The sequence below is a fragment of the Pagrus pagrus genome, assembly GCF_965226575.1.
Source record: "Pagrus pagrus genome assembly, chromosome: 19".
NCBI classification, from domain to species: Eukaryota; Metazoa; Chordata; class Actinopteri; order Spariformes; family Sparidae; genus Pagrus; species Pagrus pagrus.
This window is the reverse complement of record NC_140203.1, coordinates 21,791,295-21,811,925: the sequence shown is the minus strand read 5'-3', so window position 1 is coordinate 21,811,925 and position 20,631 is coordinate 21,791,295. Positions and strand designations below refer to the sequence as shown.

The following is a 20,631-nucleotide window of genomic DNA, read 5'->3' as shown; positions in this document are numbered from 1 at the left end:
GTGTGATTGGTACTTTCAACAGAGATGAGAAGGAAGCAAGATGGCTCACTCCTTAGCTACTTCCATCATCAACTCCGGAACAAGCCATGTGGCTTAATTTCATTTACAGCTTGGCTGACCGAGCAGAGCAAGCTGCTAGATTTACCTACCCAATGTGGCATTTCACTTGCCAGGAGAAATCAGGCAATCCTTATTGTTGAGCCCTGTAAAGTTGCAAGTGCCTTAAACAACATAGAAAATACTTTAAAAACTCTAATTATTTTAAGACTACAAACATATATAAACAAGATATGTCATGTAACAAATTTCAGCCTGAGGTTTGGAACACTTACCTGTGGGAATTGTAGGCTACAACATGGCCTGTATGTGATTTGAAGGTGTGGGAAGCAGCTGATGATGTTTTGTCCTTTGACTCATCAGGGTCCCCCTGGACAAACAGGAACTGAAGGCCCAACTGGACGCAAAGGAGACCAGGTCAGTAATAACAGCAGCATCATTCCTGAGTCTTTACATCACGGTTTGTTGGTACCACAACAACTTAAGAAAACACTTAAAATCTGTTTGTTTTGTACAACATGAGTCCAAGTTGATTTTGTTTAATGTTGAGGAGCAGTCTGCAGCCTCCGGTGTGAGCGAATAAAACCTTTTGACAGCCATCTGTGTAATAGCAATAAAAAAAGCCTGCAGTCAATAACTGTATCTGATTTTCTGTCTTCTCTTGTTTCCATGTTTGACAGGGGGATATAGGGTCTTGTGGGAACCCTGGTCCTTCAGGGCCTCCAGGAGAGAGAGGACTTGAGGGCCCAAAAGGCTCACAGGGACCATCTGGACCAGTGGGTGAAGAGGTAGGTGCAGTTAAGAAGATATTCACTTTAAACGATTGCAGACTTTCTCACACGTGTCCAGCTGCCATCTCATAAATGACAGAGCAGCTCCACAAGAGGTGATTTTCCAATCGCGTAAATGATTTAAGGATTTCATCACATCCCTATTACCTCCACCCTGTTTAGACCCAGTGTTCTGGTAAACAGATGTGCTTGTTATATTTATCTTATTTTGTGCTAGCACTGCAGATCATTGTCAGCGTGAAAACATTTCAGGTGCTCTATAAAAAACGTATAAAAGGTGTTTGAAAAGCATTAAACTACCGTCACTGTTACACAAACTGTTAAATAAAATGTCCCTGATGATGTGATGATGGAAGTGGTTAACTCAGATTGCTGTGAGGGTTTTTAAATGTTGATTATATAACAACAGGCTGAGCAATGAGCTGACACGGCCTGTAATTTCTGAGATACCTTCAGCAACAGTGTCTACTCGCAACTCACTCAAATGATTGTTCCACAACCTGAAAATCTACCTTGAAGCATCAGTGAAAAAGAAATATTTATGGAGTCTAGCAGAGTTCTAATAGAGTGTGTAATTGCTTTTTAAAGTTGTTATTGGCATTTTTGAATGCAGTCTTTCAGTTTGTCAGTGAATGTAAATAGCTGTCTTGAAAAACTGTCAAATGTGGTGGTAGTTTCTCATCCTTGCAGGCTTCAGGGTTAAACCTTTGATTTAAAAGACAAGCAGAACAAAAGCAATATGAAGCAGACTACCAAAAAGAGACGAGGAACAGAAACAGAATAGATAAAATGCAGCTTCATTTTCCACTGTATCATCTTATGGTATCAATCTTGTCGTCTAACTCTCACTGACAAGTGAATAAGCATATTTACCACAAACTGTTGATCCCATGTGCACAAGACATTTGCTCACCTCCAGACTCATGTTCACTCTTCCTCTGCAGGGTGATGTTGGACATCCTGGTGAAACTGGAGATCCTGGACCCAAAGGGGAGAAGGTCAGTATACTATGGACAAGTTTTCTCATTAGGAGAATGATTCTGTTGGTCCGATATGTATAGTTTTCTAATCAGATTGTGGTTTTTGTATGCAGGGGGATGTGGGACCTTTGGGTTTGTCTGGTCGAGAAGGTCCTTGGGGAGACCTCGGGGAAAATGGCGAGAGGGGCCCAAAGGGGGATAAGGGCCACATTGGACTGATGGTGAGCACAGTTTTTGTGTGTTTGGTATTTTTGTCACATGACACAATATACTCAGAACATCTAAAATATTCGGATTTGAGGACCACTCTGTTTGACTGGGTGACATGCTTCTTCATTACCACTAACACACACTGTGTTGGTTATTTTGACTCAATCTCACATACGCTGCTGTAAATACTCACTTGAGCACCAAATGTGTATTAATCTGCCACTAAAATAGCCCAGGCAAATTCACCAATTTCTCCTGTTGGAGTATTATTTCTTAAAACATACATTGCCTAGCTTTTATAAGAACTTACTGAGCCTTTTTCTAAAATGAAAGTATGATATATATTTGTGACCCCAACCATTCATGAGTAGAACTGTTTCTGATGTCATGCCGTCATCCTCTCAAACAGGGTGAACCGGGGTTGATGGGTGAGGTGGGACCTGCAGGTCTGCCGGGGTTGCAGGTGAGTTTGTTGCCAGGACTTATTGATACTGCTCTGAGTGGCCTTTAAGTAACCTTTATTTGGACTCCTTACAGCTTGGATTGACATTTACCGATCCATCTGACGGATACACTTTATTTTTTAACACTTTTCCTGCCTCCAAACATGTTCAAACCGATGCCAAGTTATACAGTTTGTTTTTTGTTGTTGCTTATTTAGGGATCTACAGGCCCTCGGGGCCCCCTGGGACTAAATGGACCTCAGGGACAGAAGGTAATATTATTTCCTAAAAAAAAATTGGTTTGGGTTCAGGAAGCATGATTATAGGTACATTTCATAATGAATCAAGATTACAGACAGCAGACTACAGCAAAATCAACAGCTATTTTAAGTTATTTGGCATTGGTGCATATTTAGATCCTGTGTAAAGTGAAAAAAGAAAGCATCATGGAAATTACTTTCATGTTAATGTGTTAATGTTTCATGTAAATCATTCTACCTCAGAAAAGTAACTCTGCTCAAGGTCATGATGAGTGTGGACTTCTGATAACTGCTCCAGGTTTTCACTGTGAGCAAACATTCCTTCTGCTGATGACAGAGAGTAAGAGGGACTAATCAGTACTGGCTCTTAGCAATCACCTGGTTGAGAGGATCCCTGCCCCGCCAACCTTCATACTCCCCTTCTACTACACCTTTTGTTTCTAGTTCATCACCCACGGTGCTCTGCTTGAATCAAATCACTTAAATGAGAATAAAAGTCAAGGGAATGGCATTAAAATCTGTTCATCCATCTCTACAGGGGGAGTCTGGGCCTGAAGGAATTACTGGACCTCCAGGGTCAGGAGGCCCTCAGGTAAACGCTATTAAGCATCATTTAATATTTTGCAAATGGTGCACAGTAATCCGGCAGAATATCATGAAAGCCATCCATTTTCTTCTCTGTTTGCCTTGTACATAGGGAATAACTGGTGCACGTGGTGTCAGAGGAGACACAGGGGGCCTGGGACCACCTGTGAGTATCCTCAGTATCAGAAATTTGTTCACTGTTTTTGTTTGTTTGCCTGTGCAGATTTTCCTCTATTGGAAGTATTGCTATTGGAAGCAACATTTCAAAATACATGCCTTCCCCATTGTTTATTACAGCAAACAAAATCTAATCAATTTAAGTGTTCATGTGGGGAAAACACTTTCTACTTATTACTCATTTATTGAGAAAGCTAACAAATTACAGTGGTATTTCTGTTTTAATGGTGACGATAGTGTGTGGTGCACTGTTCCTGAATGAATAAAAAGGACACACTGAGTTCAGACTGCATTAGCTGGTCTTTTCATCTTCTAGACATTCTTCTTGTATCTGCTTGGGTGCAGATGCTTTTCTGCCTGGGAATATACTTTTCATCTAATGCCGCCAGCATGTCAACATTCGTCCAAAAACAAAATACTGACAAAGTACTTGCAAAACCAATGACATTGCCATCAGCCTCAGCTGTACTTTGTGTTTATTAACCTGTAAACAGATAACCAACAGCTGAAGAGCATGTCATTTCCAGATGTTGTCTTTAGATAAATGGCACAAGTTTAGTTGCAATTCAATCAATTCCCCAAGCATCTCACTCTAAAAGCTCATTTTGATTTCATTTACTCAAAGTGGAAACAGACATTTTCCTCCCCTGGCATTTTCAAGTGGTGCCTCTGTCACAAAGACAACCAAATAGCTTTCAGTTTTCATCTGAGCCCAGCAACTACCAACAACACAGGAAAGCTTTGAAGTCTAAAGCAAAGTCTATAATGGAGTGTATAATGTGAAAGCAGATATGGTTGTACTGCAAATCAAGCCTTCATTTTTTTTACCACGACGGTGGAAGACATAATTGTATAGTGAAAGCCGGGAACCAATCTAAATGTAGATGGTGTCATTATTCTATAGCCATTATATTGTGCAACCACAATAATCCTAATCCTAATAATAAATTAAAGCACAAACTTTTGCTTGACTATTGCCAGTTTAAAGTAACATCAGATTTTAAGCCCCAATGAAAACACAACTTCATAAGCTAATTGTGTTGCATTTTTCTGATGCTTGCATGGCAGGGTCCAGTAGGACAGGTTGGACCTCAGGGAGACCAGGGGCCTAAAGGGGAACCAGGGCCACAGGGACTGAAGGGACAGCAAGGAGCTCCAGGTCCACAAGGGGAACAGGTTAGTGAGGTTTTCATGTTATTGGTATCTAGCGCATAACATTGACAAATCCACCTTACATGAACCATGAGTCTGCATAGTGTTACGCCTCATTGACGAAAAATGTTTTAATGCAGATGTCCATGAAACTACCTGAATAATATGCATTACCTGTACAGGGCGAGGATGGTCTGCAAGGAATCCGAGGTCCTCCAGCTCTGCCAGGGTTAGAGGTAAAAAACTAAACCGCTATTGAGTTGCATCAACACTTTCTCTGATGTTAATTACCACTGCTGAAGATGGTTATTTTCCCTTCAACAACTCTAACTGTATTTGTGCCTCGTATCTCTCTTTTTCAGGGGCCTCCTGGAGAGATGGGACCCCAGGGTTCTCCTGGTCCCACAGGGGCTCCTGTAAGTGTACAACACAGGAGCACTGTGGATGATGAAATCATAATTAACCTTGAACCACTGGTTTATAATTATACTGTTTGTTTGATGGTGAATGATTATTGAGAGAAAAGTAAACAATTAAATCAGAGTGTGTACACATGTGGGTGTGCGCATGTGTGTGTATGTATTTTGTCACTCTGAAAGCCGGTGATCAAAAGAGCAAAATGGTGAAAAACTATTGCTGCCTTGCAGGGAGTACAAGGAAGACCAGGACCTGAGGGGAAACAGGGCACAAAAGGGGAGAAGGTAATATTCTTATGTTCCGATGCGATTCATTGTCTTTTTAAAATATGTTGTTTAACACCTTCTTGCAAACATTCTAGCTTTCCAAAACAGCTAGAGTTGGACATATTTCAAGTAAAAAATCATTTTACATTTAGAGTTACAGATTGTCCTGCTTCATACGACGGATTCAACATACAGTAACATCCCTAAATACAATAAATCCCTGAAACACAGAACCACACAGTGAAAAACAAGTTAAAGGAATAGTTCAGTATTTTGGAAATAAACTTATTTGTTTTCTTGCTTGGAGTTAGATGGGAAGTTTTAAAGCTCCTGCCAGCAACCAGTTAGCTTACAGTAGCTGAGCATAAAGACTGAAAGCAGGATGAAAACAGCTAGCCTGGCTCTTTATAAAGTCTAGCAGTTCCCTTCTGTGTCCACCTTTCATAGTCAGCCTTCAGAGACTCCAACTCTCTGCAAGATGGCAAATAAACATATTTCCAAAATATCAAACTATTTCTTTAAATGATAGATTCTTCATAGGATACTAAAAGACTACACCAGCTCCAGCCACTGTCTGTTCAGACTGCACACTCCGCTCTATTAAATAGTTTTTGTTTGTGTCTTTCTGTGATGTACTATGAAAGGATTCAAACTCAGTTCAGCTTTGCAAACCTGATGCAACAAATAAATTAATCTTGAAACTTGAACCTTAAAGCCTGTCCACGCCTTCTGTAGCATTTGAAATTTTAATAAAGTGTGATAAGCTTGTTTGCACTAGGCAGAATGAAATGGTAAGCCTTTCACCAATTTGGGGTGTAAATGGTTTTTTGCCATTTATGTCAGACAATATCAATTTCTTGAGTATGATCTTGTCAAACCAGGAAGTGAGTTTTGTGGCATACATTTTTCCATACCAGGAGGGGGCAATTAACTCCTGTTTTGTTTTTTATTTGATTAATGTTTATTACACATGCATTGGGGTTTTCTGGCCGTTCTCAACCAACCAACTTTTTGTGTTTTATTCATTAGATTACACAACAGTTCTTTGTAAAATTTCTACAACAAAAATAAAGCTGGAGCTGCTAAACGTCTCTCTTTCCATTTGACAGTTGTGCAAAATTATCCCAATTAGCTTTCTCACTAATCAGTTTGTGTTTTACCCAAAAGGGAGACAATGGCAAGAATGGATCACCAGGCAAGACGGGTCATGTAGGAAGGAGGGTAAGATGTTTCTCTTTCAGTCTTGTGAAAGTTTTGCAATTGAAATGCAGTTCTAAATTATGTAAAGATGTAGCAAAAAGAAATCCACAATTGTGACAAATCCAAGAAGGTCAGTAGTCATTGTCCCTTTTTGTAATTCTAATGCTATCACTTTTTTTACAACTTAATGATGAAAGAGCCTTTGTTTTGTGTTGAAAACATGAATTTTCAGCCGGATGTTGTGGCGTACGTGCATGGGATAAAAGTGTAAAAATGGGATGAGCCATTCTGACAGCCACTGTACAGATTCATACATAAAACATTAGGTTGTTTCGTGTGTGTCCTCCTTTGCTTTCTGTTGCCTCATTGAAAAACATAGCAAACTTGTCCACAGGGGAAACGGGGGAAGGCCGGAGTCAGAGGCACCAGAGGGCACAGAGGACCAAAGGTGGGATATATGGAAACAAAGCCACAGGCTCGGTGAACCTCATGTTTAATTATGATGTATGAGCAAACAGTAGATTGTGTTTTGTCGTTCAGGGCGAAAAGGGAGACACAGGACACGCTGGCCTCCCCGGATGGCCAGGGCTCATCGTAAGTCAATTTATTTGTTCACTTAACATCCATGTATGCATTTTTTATGCCATAGCTGAACATATCTGCACATTAGCTCTAAAATATTCTATTTAACAATCTGTCCCATTCAATGATTTAGAGAGAAGAGATCAACATAGTAATTGATTTCACAATTAAAGTGTGTTTAATCAGTCAGTGAATCAATATCCACTTGATATATTGTTTTTATTTGTTTCACCAAGGGAATCCCGGGCTTACGTGGAGAGCCAGGAGATGAAGGTGAAAAGGGGAAAGAGGTAAACAAGATTTCATAAAACTGACACAGAGTGAGTGAAGCCTAACCCAACTTGATCTCATTGTATTCAGTTTGTAATTAATGTACAATTAGAGTGGTTTATTAGCGATTCAGTAAAAGAAACTAAAAAAAAATTAAATATACAGTATATAGAAATTCAGGAAATCTTGTATAAAATTAATATGAGACCCAACAAAATATATACAAATATATCCAGTACATCTCTAATAGGGCTGTCACTTTTTGGCCCACATATCCTTGTATATAAATCTTGCTGTCTTGTCGAGTGTGCCGAATAGTAGGCAGTTAGACGAGGTTGTTCACTTGGCGTTGTTCCAGCAGCTCCGCTCTTCTCTGCTGCCTTGCGTGGGTTGCAAGCTAGCAGGTGAGTCTGCAGATTTGTTGCCGTTGTAGAGAAGGACAGCTGCTTTGTACAAGTTGACAGACAGCCTTATCTTTGTTAGTTACTCTTCCATCTACTGTGTAGAACCCAAAATACTTCCACACACTACTTCTCAGATGCTTTGTTGTCGTGATCGTCTGTTCAGGGCGGTTTTGCACGCAAGTGTGCTCCATTTTCGTGGTAAACAACATAAAATTACAAGCTGAATTGATAGGTCAAGGGTCAATAGGACGTGCAGTAGGTCAACCTGATAGTGGAGTTTAAGAGCGCCCTCTGCTGGATCACAAGGCAAACTACTTCAAACGGTCGTTGCGCTTATAGACTGTATTTTTTGATTTCGGACAGGTCATCACATTCGAATATGAACTTTTCCCCTCCACTTTCGAATGAATGTTCAAATTTTGATAAAAAAGTGACAGCCCTAATCTCTAATATACATATTGTTACATGTTTATATTCTCTTCCCCACCTTCATGATATGTACACAACTAACTTGATGTGTACATGTGCCTTCATAATAGGGACCAACAAGGTTAAGAAGTAGAAATGAAAAATACTGTTTATACTGTCCTATTGTGCTTAGGCTCTTTGTTCACATTGTTTCTGACCTCAGGGTGGGAAAGGAGACATGGGACTGGTTGGACCACCTGGAGCTGATGGCATGAAGGTAGGAGCTGTCAGCATTTAATTTGTAGGAGATAATCTGCTAAACAAATAATGATCTGCAAACCAACTACATCTGTAGGTGTGATGGTTAAGTAGTCAGCAATTTTACTAACATTACTGTACCAATGTTCGCAGTAAAGAAGTTAAAAATATTACTAAATATATTGTCTATCAGTCAGTTCGTATATAAAGGCCCTATCAAATTCTTGTCTTTTTTTTGTGAGCTAAAGCTTCAGTAAAGCAGTTAGCCACATACTGTGTGTTTATGTTATCTGTCACCTACACAAACAGCGATAACTACTACGAGATATTGAGCATATTTCAATCCTAATATCCGCATTGAAGCTGCTTACTGCCAACACATATACACTGTAGAATCAGAATGATGGAAACTCCATTGACTTGTTATGGACAAATGTGTCAGTGGTGGGTGCTGTCTGAGGGGGCTGCATCTTCAGCTTCAATGAAGAGTTGCGCTGCCATTGGTATTATTAAGCTGATTGAGATCTTATTAAATCATGATGTTGTCAAGAAAAGCATGCATTTATGCAGCAATGTTACTGTATCAGAATTTAGTGTGCAGCTAATACAAATACCTCTATAGCTTTGTAAGGAGCAGATTTGCCAGCCACAGCATCTATCCTCTTTTCTGCTCTCCACATGTAGTGTTTAAATCTCCATTTGAGTCCAACCATCTGTAGACAGCAGTGCGGAACTGTGATAAGACAATGAAGTTTGATAAAGGCTGCTTTTAGTTTGTGATTCTCTAATCCTGGCAATTGCAAGGACTTTTTCTTTTCTTATATATTTTAAAGGTTGAAAAATGAGTGTCCCGTTGTTTAAGACATCGAACTATTTGAAATCTTGCAAATAAATAATAAAATCTGCAAAGTAAATTCTTGTTCTTAAGATTTTCACATTGGCTGACTGGACATTTCTCAAATCAGACTTCTAAGTATCACTATTTATTGAGATTTCCCTCAAAATGAATTTTTTTCCAGAGCTCCATTGAGTTTAATTTAAATGTTTTTTAGTCATGACCTTGCATTTCCTCTTCCGCAACTGTTTCAGAAGTGGCAAACATGGTATTTCAGTCCTTGTGTTTCAAATTTGACTGGTAACTTAGTATTTCTTTGTAACAATTCAACCATGCTTTGAAGCATGCCATGAAGTTTTTTCACTCCTCTGTAGTTTTGGGTCAGTTTCCATCAGACCTTTTCTTTTTAATGAACAAAAATGAGGACAGATATACAATATTCTTGTCACCCTTTGAACATTGTTATGGTAAGTTGAAGAGTGAAGAGACTCTGAAGATAATATCAGAACTTTTTAACAAAATATGGACAGAAAGAAAATGCCAGTAGAAAGAGAAAGGAGACCAAAACTAGACACAAAAGGCAACCAAGGGATGCTCCACAGCAGACTGCTACACCTGAAGGCGCACAACAGCAAGCGGGTACACCTTCAGCTGCTAAACCGTAGGCTTGTGAGGCTACTAAATTAACAGGGCAAAGTCCAGAGGAAAAAACTTTGGGCACCACCACCAAAATGCCTTCTCTCACAGAGAGAGGTTTCAATGGAGGATTTGGATAATAGTTTTGAAAGGGGCCCCGTCCAACAGCAGATGCTTTGGACATCTCCATCAACAAGCAGCACTCCTCTGAGAGAGATATCAGTTGAGGATATGGACAGCCATTTTAAAATGCAAGTTACTCTGACAGAGGAGTGCTTGCTCAGGTAGTCCTTTTTACTTTCTGTCCAGGAAGCTGCAAAAATTCTGATTTTGATAGGGCGTGTTTAGTTAAACAGTAAATGAGGTTCTAATATATTTGATTTTCTTGTGCAAAGATGATGTCATCTTGAATAGAGGGACGTCTTTCTGCATTTTTCATGATCTTTTTTTTTAGTTGATTTCCTAAAACTGAAGGGAAGTGTTTTACCATAATTCAGGTAGTATTTTTGGTGGTATTTATGTAGGTCCTATAAATATTTATTGTGTTTTCTTGTGAGTGAGTGACTGGAAACATTACTGCATGTCTTTCCTTTTTGTTTTCAGGGTATCCGTGGTCCTGTTGGGTTGCCAGGTCCACTGGGCCTAAAGGGACAGCAGGTGCACAAAATTAATATCATAGTTTGTCTTCTTATTTTCTTTCTTGAATTTTTTGCACATTTGAATATGTTTTTATGATATCCAACTGTGACAAATGTGTATGTCTCCCTCTCATTAGGGTAATATTGGTCTACCGGGACCAAGGGGTACACCAGGCATGCCAGGATGGCCTGTAAGTTTCATGTTCAAATACAGTAGCTTATTTAACAGATTTTGTTTATTGTACTTGTACTGCTAGCTGTTATATCCATCGTTAACTGTGTTTATGTCTGGTATTTATTTTTCAGTTTGGCTTTTATGTTGTTAATGTTGTTGCTTACTTTTGGAAGAACTTTGCAACTCTGTTTAAAATTCTCTTTGGATATGCAAAGTTTATTCAGGCTATGCATTTTTTACATTTTTGTCCGGGATATTTTCTATTTTCAGTTCAAGCAAATTAATCTGTCACTCAGATTCTTTCCTCCAGATTGTGTCTGAAAAATGGAGACAGCGCTGAGGTGGAACTTGTGATGGAAATGTTATTGTTTTATAATAACTCCAGTCATTCCTGTAAAGTGCAGACTATTATCTGTCAGCCAACTAATCTTTTCTTCAGCTGCCAGTCTGTTGAATCATTCACAGTTCAGCAACACAATGATTGTGTTCAACCCACTGTGTCTTAAGGGAAAAAATCCATTGACTTAGGTTATGAAATCTGCGAAGCCGTGGCTGATGGGTCCTTAATGCAGCAGATAAAAGCACTCTGAAGCTCTTTGTTGATAAATCCACTTCACACTGGAGAATCATACTAATGCTCTTTCCTTCTCCTGTTCTCTCCTCTGATACAGGGTTTGTTTGGATTAAAGGTATGATATCATCAACTCAACCTCTCTTGTCCTGACGGATCAAACTCACCTCTTACTCACTGTTATCTCAAGCGAAAAGTCCTGTAGGATTCTCTCGTCAGCATCGCTCTGGTTTATGTTCATGGCACATATAATCATAAAGCTGTCAGACTTTAGAGTTGGGCGTTACAATGTAATGGCATTGTGCAGCAGTCTTTATTTCCATATCACGGTGTTTTGTAGTCAATGGTGTGTTTTTGCTGTGGAGAAAAATTGAGAATTGTATGTTGTACCTATCACATTTTGTTCTCCCTGCAGGGTTTGAAAGGCTACCAAGGTTTGCCTGGTCTGCCCGGAAGAAGGGGGCTCCCAGTAAGTTTTCAACAGAGTTAAAGAACAGAGGATCAAACAAACTCTGAATTAAAGTTTGAGTGGTTAAATGTTAAAAAAAATGTGCTTATGGTATTAATATAAAGCATTTAAAGGTCCAGTGTGTAGGAGTTTCAGGGGCAGAGATGGAATAGAATATTCATAATAATATTTTCGTTTATTTGTGATTCCGTTACCTTAGAATGAGCCCTTTATATCTCCAGAGGTAGAGAGGTCCTCTGCCACAGTCCACTATGTTCCTACAGTAACCCAGAACAGACACTGGCTTTACAGCAGCTACCATAGGGGAGGGTGAGGCAAGGGGTGTTCAGTTGGTTGCAATCTGCAACCAGACAGCTATATGCCACTGAATACTACACACTGGACCATTAAGACGCACTAGATACCGTACATCCAAAATAGATTCATACAAAAATGTTTGTAGCAAAATATCAGACTGCCATAGTGTGCATACTTATCATTTGCCTGACAGTTTGCTTAGTTTATAACTTGACAGGCTTTTAGCTAACATTCCCCTAACAGTAAGGGGAAATGGGCCCACATTTTAGAGTTCTTCTGCTGTCTCTTGACTTATTGTTCTACCAGTTAAACACCACATTACTGGATTTGAGAAAAACATCAAAATGTAAACTGTGTAAGACATAAAGCTCTTTTATATCATTGCCTCATCACTCAGTTGTTCTATGAATCAAAGATTTTTATATTTGTCAGTGTTTTTTGTCAAGTCGCACATTTTCTTTTACTACAAAATTCACTCAGTGAGAAAATTTTACAAAATCTCGATCTAATATTGATATTTTGGTAGTGTATACCCAATTTGTGCATCTTCTTTCTATTTTAGGGTCCACCTGGGGCTCCTGGACCCCCAGGAAAGTCACTGAACATGACGTTGACTCAACTTAAGGCAAGTGATGCATGTATTCATTGCCCACTTAAAGCATTTAAAAATATGTCTATAGAAACAGACATGAAATGAAGCACACACATAGCTTTCAGCTTAAAGTATCGAATTATCTAAAAGCAACTGCCTGTTTATGTTTTCTTTAATTGTCTTTCCATGTCCAGGACCTGATGTATGTGTCTGACAAGCCCAACTATCATCTGATGCAGACTGTGCTAGATTCTCTGCAGCAGGACCTTCAGCTGCTGGTGGATCCTCCTGACGGCAGCAAGGAGCATCCTGCAACCACCTGTCTGGAGCTCTGGCTCTGTCACCCTGAATACAGCAGTGGTCAGTTCCAAAAACAATGAAGCAGTAAAAACCACATAGAATAATTTTAGGAACCACTGAGCTCTGAACACTGTCATCCTCCATGTGAGCTTTTCTAAACTACCTTTACCTTTAAAACTTAGCTTGAGATTTTTTTTTGGATTGTGAGAGAAAACAAGCCTATGCCCTTTAAACATGTTTTTTTTTTTTTTTCCTTTTAAGTCTGTCAATATCTACTCGTACTAGGAAGTCCTGTCTTGTATGGGCTGTTATTTTATTTATTTTGACAGAATAAATATTTGTACAAGGGAGTTTAGGAAGTCCAGCCTATTCTATATTCTTCTAAATATTATTTTTTATTTTTATTTTGAGGCACTTGCTCACTTACAGTGCTGCCTTGATTTTCCTATGCCTGCCGGCCTGCCTGTGTTGAGCCTTTATCTCAACACAGCATTTTTTTCTGTGAAGTGCTTTTGGTAATGTAGAGGTTTTACTGCCACTTTGCTAACAGTCTGTAAAAGCAAGTGTCCAATCTATCTGTCCCCAACAAAAGCACAAGTAGAAATACACATACAATATATTTTCAAAAATGATACACCAATATATCTTGAGTAGAGTCCACTATGTTGAAGTGCTGGGGTTTCTAGTATTTCCCAGGTTTGTCCGTTAGTGTGGAGCTCAGCACTTTCATCGCTGCAGATCTCATTGAGCTCTGACTAACCTTTCTCTGCAGGAATGTATTACATTGACCCCAACCAGGGCAGCCCGGCCGACGCTCTGCTGGCCTACTGCAGCTTCTCTTCCACATCAAAACAGACCTGCCTTCATCCTCAAGACTCTCAGGTATAAAGACATCACTAGGGAAAGGCGAGAGGAAATTGCACCTCTGGATCAATGGTGTGCCCACTAACTTCATGGAGTCATATGACCTGAATCTTAATTTGATGTCAGTCAGCTCAGACTTCTGCAGTAATGACTTGAACTTGAACTGAAACAGTCACCTTAAAATATAGTTCACTCACTTCATTGCTTTGCTGCTAACATTCCTAGATGAGATAAAACACAATTCAGGGATAATGATAACAGATCACCAAGGAGGCTGCGGCTCAGCAGTTCGTCCACTAATCCGTGGTTTGATCTCCAGATCAACCAGTTGCATGTGGAAGTATCATTAGGTAAGATACTGAACCCTAAATTGCTCCTGATGAGCAGGTCACCTTGCACGGTAGCCTCTGTAAAGCACTTTGAGTGGTCAGTAAACTGGAGAAGCGCTATATAACATATAAATGCTAAGTAGGTCTATTTACCATTTACCAAATCAGAAAAATGACATTCTTTAACAGTACCTCCAAGTGAGTCATGGGCCAGTGGATCATAAGAAACATGTAAAAACATTGTGTAATAAATACAACACATCATTTTGAAACTTAATATCAGTCAAATATCTGCCATACAAGTTTAACAATCATTTTAGACTAATAAAATATAGCTGTATTTTTTCCAAAATAGTGTATTTTTATATATTTGAAATGCATTTTTTTGTGAGGTCCCCCCCTTTTTCTATTTATAATGCGATTTAGTCTCATGATTGCCTTCACCCAGTGAATTCAGGCTCTGTGAGGTGGGTAGTGCAAGAATATGTAAAAACGGAGTAACACATTCTTCCTCTTAAAAATGAAAGTAAAATTTGTGAGCATCCAAACACACCCTTGCTCAAGTTTTAAATTCATGGGTTTTGCTGCTATAGCCTTCAATCAGGTATCTGTCGGGCTCTACTCAAAAATAATAGAAAAATGAATAAAAGGATATCACTCATTTAAAGGAACTTGGGGCAGGATCAAGAAATAAGACTCAGTAGTGACACCACAGCCGTTGCAGCCGTTAGGGTAACTGCAGCCATCAGCCAAGCCGGTGCGGGAGCGCGCATGAACTCTTATCCCCCTACACACGGGAAGCCGGCTCGCTGTGTGTAGCGACACACAAGCGTGGCGATTTACCGTTACGGTCTGAAAGCCACAGGCGAAAGCAAAGATGGCTTATTGGGGTACAGAAATACCGTCTCTGATACGGGATTGCTGTGTGTAAGCGGCTAATGTTACTACACAGACACAAACAAACCGTTAGCCTGTGGCTACAGCCAGCTGCTAACGTCACCTCCTGGATAACAGATTGGGCTTTCGGTCCCATATATAAAGGGACATATTTCTAACTCTTCGGTTTCAGACTAAAGGACTGGAAAATGCGCAGTCTGTAACTATTCAGTGTTACACAGCGGTGGAATAAGTTACATGTTTGCAGCTAACGCTACTTTGCACGTTAGGTGACTCCGAGTCCTCAGTGATCTCATATGATTTTCAAATCAAGCTCTAAACATGACCTGTAAAGTTGTCTTACCTGGTTACTAGGAAATGAGCCATGTCAGCATCTGTTTTCAGTCCCAATTCAAGTTGAAGCTGCCTCCATGAGTCGAAGGCGTATCCGATGTGTATCCGGGTAGCAGCCCGGCTTTGCTCGTAATTTCGTTTCGACTCACGACATGCCGCTGATAAAACCTTCATTTTCTTCTTAGTATGACTTTTTAGTGGCTTGGTAGTGCGTCGTTTGCTGGCCGTAGCAGAATCCATTACTACCCAAACACTAGTTTGGGTCCACCGCGCTTGTCTTCTTCCCGTATCCAAGGATGCGCATTCAGCGTCATCTGACGTCACGTCCGCAGGACTGCGCGGGAAATTCGGACACCGAATTGCAGTGCATTATGCAGCACACAGCCTGTTCAAGGCAATGGAGAGATACGTGGGTGGGCTCATTCTTTTTGGTTTTGAACGCTTCATCACCCATTAGCATTAAAAAACTTAAAATGCATGTTTATTTTTTCACAAATCCTGCCCCAAGTTCCTTTAAAGAGAGAGATTTAAAGATGAGATATTGAAAGAGAGGTATTCAACAAATGAAGGCCTTCGGATAAAATCTGTTGCAGAGCAGGGCAGTGTGTGGCTAAATGAGACACAGCATTGATCACAACAGTCACAAACCAGAAAGTATTATTCTCATTTTTCTGTCTATAAAAACACACCCCTCTCAACTCTCACCTTCTCCACTCTAATACAGTCAATACTACATAAAAAAATGATTCACTCAACAAAAGAATAATATGAACTGGTCTCAGGTAGTCTGAAGTGGATCCATCTCAGGCTAAGGTAGCCAATTTATTTCTGGTTCATGCTTGAGCCACATGCAAATCCAGTGTTTTTAAGATGCTGTCAGAACATCGCTGACCTTCAGTTTCTTATAATAAAGCAGGACTTACATTTAGGTTTGCAAATGTGTGCCGTCTGTTTTCTGCCTGCAGTTGGCCACAAAAGCCTGGTTGGATGAATTTTCTGAAGAACAATCTTTTCACTGGCTCAGCAGGCTGGAGCAGGGGTTTCAGGTGAGTGAACCCCTCTGAGGGGAGCAACCAAAACAAAGCATTTACTCTATTTGGGATGTTATCACAAATTACAGATTACTATATCCATTCAAACTACATCGATTGAAGTTATTGGCAGTAGGAATCCACAACAACCTGAAATACACAGATTCTAACATATCACTTACATATCAAGGCTGTAAATGTGCCACAATAACAAAACAACAAGCTAAAAGAGGCTCAAAGCTTCACCAGTTGACACTATTAATGCATGATGTTCTTATTCTTTTCTCATCAGTTTTACTATCCAGGTGCTAATGTGGTGCAGATGCGTTTTCTGAGGTTGCACAGTAGCACTGCCATCCAGAAGATGACTTACTCCTGCCATCCAGGACACATACTGGGCCAGACAGACAGAGACATCAAATTCCTCACTGACACAAGGAAGCAAAGTTACCTCGGAGCACTTAAAAATTGTGTGGTATGTAAAAAGTTTTCCAAACTTCCTTTCTCTTGGATGTAACTTAGAAAAGCTCTGGCATCACGGAAATAGAGGAGAAAGGAACGATAGTCACAGTAACCATCAAAACATAAAACAAAATGTGCTAGAGTTTTACTATCACATCATAGTGAATAGTGATAAAAGTGATTATTCGAAGCAATTAGATGTCAAAAATGTGTATTCTGTTCCCTGTGTTTAAGCCTGGAGAGGAGACCGTTTCTGGACCTCGGGAGTCTGTGTTCGAGTTTGAGGACCTCCAGCTGCTTCCTCTGAGAGACGTCGCAGTGATGGGAGGTGGAAACTTCACTCACCAGTTTGGCTTCAATGTCGGACCTGTGTGTTTCAGCTAGAGGAGACCTGGAAGCTGTGTCATCTCAGAAGACTCCAGGACACAAACCTCTGTTCAAATCGTGGACCCTAACGAGGCAGCTGGAACATCTCTTTCAATTTCTGAAGATGTCGCATCCTTTTCCTCTTGTTTTGGGGGGATTTTATCTCTCAAATTAAGTGACTCCGTTTTCATGAATTTGAGAGGACACAAACGTCCCCAGGCTTTTTTTCACAGAGAAGTCAATTTTGTTTACAGAGACGTTTATCTTGTATTGAATAATTTAAAAATGTATGTTTTGTATCCTTTATTATACAATGGGGTTGTTTTCTGTTTGATTTTTGTTATGTATTTTGGGGCTCCGTCATAGCCTGCCCATTTTGTATATAAAAAGTCAGACTGTCTTAAATGACCTCTTAACAATGTGTTCTGTGTTGGAGACACTGCTACTGTTGTCCCACAGGCTGTATGTGACCAGGCCAGTAAACTCACACTGTGAGTTCACTACTTTAATACTGTGAGTGAACTCATGAGTCACTCTTCTCAAGGTGCTTATCAAGTTTCATTTGAAAGACCAGCATTTATTTAATCTCAAAAACAAAAGAGGAGGACAGTCTCTTTGTTTTCTGCATATTTGATGCCGTCTGTTGTCAACTGCAGTACAACACTTTGTTTATTGATTTCACAGTTTCTTATAATTGTATGTTTTTTTTCTCAGGTATGATACATTAATACATACACATGGGCACTGAAGCTGCTGTTACTGCAGTATGTTAGTCACATTTATAGTTTAATATTAAAACAAGACTTAGGAAATGTTAAGAGTAGAAATGTTAAAGGATCAACCCGTGTAAAGACCATTACCAACACTGAATTGGTCTCACTAATTAGTATTGTGTGTCTCTGTGCCATCGAGCCCCATTGTGTCCAAACACTAAAAATACATCAGTGATGCACACACATAGTTACACTGGGTGACATGTTGCTTAATTACCATGAACACATGCAGACTGTAGTTTATTTCGACTCAATCCCACATACAACATCCTGCTGGAAATACTTACTAGAGCAACAAATTTGCATTCATCTGCTGCTGAAAATAGTCCCCAACAAATGCAATGTTTACTCCTGTTTTAGTAAAGTTTGCACACACAAAAAATTGGTATAAGCGATATAGTAATGCCAGACTTATCCTTTAAAGTGGTGAACTCATGAACAGTTACCAAAAAAAAGTTTCAGTCGTGGTCATCATTCGTTAGCAATAATGAGTTATGTTGCATGGATCTGGCCTTGGTTACCAAATAACATTAACAGATAAAGTATCATCCAGGTCAGTCCTGGGAATCTGGATGAATTAGCTGACATAATCCACTCTGCTAGCTACTGTATCTAGAAATGTGTCTGTATCAGCAAGCAAGCTAATATTAGCTAACATTAGCCAGCTAAAACCACAATATCACAACGTATTTCACATGTTTTGGAGTAATGTTGGCTTTGACTTTGGACTTGTGACTGTGATGTGGTGGGTGCTGTTCATGTGTTGACTTTAGCGGACTTCATTTCTAAGCTAATGTTTGCTAGTGTTGCCCAATGTTGGTACGCAGCAGAGTGGAAGAGAGGCAAGGCACTCAGAAATGCTTGTAGATGTCACATCCCTTGGATTCTCCCACAAGAACAACCTTGAGTAGAAACCAGTCCAAAGGCTGAGGCTAAAGGCTTCATAGGTAAATAAAAAAAGTCGGAAGGTCTAATTTTTTTAAAGTTAGATTACAATCTGTTGGTAACAGACACATTGGTAATATAAAGCAATTAATACATGTAAATTGCCTCACATTCTTACATTCTGTGCCTTTAATACATTTTGTTTTGACAGTAGTGTACCTGAAATTACCACATTTTCTACCACATTACATTCTCCTATGTGCCTGTCCAACAGGTTCATTATTTACTGTTTTAACAATAGAAATGTTAAATTCAAATTCCAAAAGAGATTTTGTTATTTTCTTGTAAACCAAAGACTGAAGTTTACAGATCCCCCTGTTTCCTCCCAGATTAATTTCTTTCCTTGTACTGTAAAGACTTTTTGCTTAAGTTTGGCTTTAGACAAAGTGCAGTACCCAGGACCTGCAGAGCATCTTTGGCCCCCTGATGAAAAATAAGTGCCTATTACCATCCACTTAACATTGAGTAATCGCTGTCAACCAGAATTTCTGCTTCATTCAATTTGAGAAGTGCTTGGCTCCAGAGAAAAGAAGCAAACCTTGGAGCTTCTCTGCAGAATCAGGATTTGGTGTTTGTGTCCCAGAGGCGGTCAGCAGTGACTGATGAGTAGTGTGCTGTACAGTCTGCATGGAGTAGGGGTTCATTTGAGTGAGATCTCAGGGAGTTTGTGGTGAGAGCGGAGCCTATGAGCTCAGCCAAAACAGCAGCTCTGCAGCTGGAAAACACCCAGACTTCATTTTCATGCTTTGTACCAAATTTGCATCTTGTGCCCTGCGAGTTGTTCATGAGGCGGAGGGGCGCTACAGCTATGTAACGGGGAAGAAATGTATTTAATCTTAATCTCAACCAGACAAATTGGATTAAAGTTTAAGCATCTTTGCCATGGGTTTGCAATTCTGGCCTGGTGCTTAATAGTCAGTTGTCATTCTGTATTTAGATTTGTCATATCATAATTCCATATGATTGGCTTAGCTGGCTGAGACAGATCATTATTACTTTATTTGTTTTGTACAAATTATCCTTTTTAAAAATAAGAAATGACATGCTGGACATCTGTCTTGTGTGATCCATCCATCAGCTCATTCAAAGAATTGTGTCAGCTGAATAAAAATAAATACATAACTAAATGTTGACTCTGTGTGTTTTGTCATTAGTTTTTCAATTATTTGAACTAAAGTATTGGACCAATTAAAGTTTGACCAGATTGTGGCGCTAGATAAAAAGTCATAAGATCATCAGTTATTCTTACTGAGGGAAACAAAGTGCAGCAAATTCATTTGAAATTAATGGTTTAATTGTCATGGTGGCACTGGAAGTCAGTCAGGCGATCTCCAGTCAGCAGGATTCATCCTCGGGGGACCATATATGTCTGTACAAAATGTAACTTTCATCCATCCGGTTCTTCACATATTTCAGTTTGGACTGACATGGTGGACAGACGTGCATTGCACTGGTCTTTTACAGGATTCAACTGCCTCTTCGTATGCTGCTGGGTGGCTGCCTTGTCTCTTCCTGTTCCAAGTGCACCCTGCTGTTGCCCATCAATCAGCTGGCATTCAGCATGTGAATCACCTACAACAGAGCACAGCCAGCCAGGATAAGACCAAAACAGAGCTGTCAGAGGTTTCTGGTTCCCCATCAGCTGTGCCTTAGCTGCC

General features: G+C 39.8%; 1 protein-coding gene across 1 annotated transcript in view; it reads left to right on the top strand.

Moving 5' to 3' along the window:
* LOC311274580 (uncharacterized protein) overlaps positions 1–20,621 on the top strand; it is a 109,208-nt gene extending 88,587 nt beyond the window's left edge. The window contains exons 42-68 of the mRNA XM_084382384.1: positions 421–474; positions 738–845; positions 1,793–1,846; positions 1,942–2,049; positions 2,448–2,501; positions 2,700–2,753; positions 3,280–3,333; positions 3,439–3,492; positions 4,572–4,679; positions 4,838–4,891; positions 5,018–5,071; positions 5,303–5,356; positions 6,506–6,559; positions 6,933–6,986; positions 7,079–7,132; positions 7,357–7,410; positions 8,426–8,479; positions 10,535–10,588; positions 10,707–10,760; positions 11,416–11,433; positions 11,731–11,784; positions 12,644–12,706; positions 12,868–13,033; positions 13,746–13,855; positions 16,362–16,442; positions 16,720–16,902; positions 17,124–20,621. Of these exons, the coding sequence (XP_084238510.1) occupies positions 421–474; positions 738–845; positions 1,793–1,846; positions 1,942–2,049; positions 2,448–2,501; positions 2,700–2,753; positions 3,280–3,333; positions 3,439–3,492; positions 4,572–4,679; positions 4,838–4,891; positions 5,018–5,071; positions 5,303–5,356; positions 6,506–6,559; positions 6,933–6,986; positions 7,079–7,132; positions 7,357–7,410; positions 8,426–8,479; positions 10,535–10,588; positions 10,707–10,760; positions 11,416–11,433; positions 11,731–11,784; positions 12,644–12,706; positions 12,868–13,033; positions 13,746–13,855; positions 16,362–16,442; positions 16,720–16,902; positions 17,124–17,273 (2,013 nt within the window). The 3' untranslated portion in view covers positions 17,274–20,621. The remainder of the gene's footprint in view (positions 1–420; positions 475–737; positions 846–1,792; positions 1,847–1,941; positions 2,050–2,447; positions 2,502–2,699; positions 2,754–3,279; positions 3,334–3,438; positions 3,493–4,571; positions 4,680–4,837; positions 4,892–5,017; positions 5,072–5,302; positions 5,357–6,505; positions 6,560–6,932; positions 6,987–7,078; positions 7,133–7,356; positions 7,411–8,425; positions 8,480–10,534; positions 10,589–10,706; positions 10,761–11,415; positions 11,434–11,730; positions 11,785–12,643; positions 12,707–12,867; positions 13,034–13,745; positions 13,856–16,361; positions 16,443–16,719; positions 16,903–17,123) is intronic.
* The last annotated feature ends 10 nt before the right edge of the window (positions 20,622–20,631 follow it).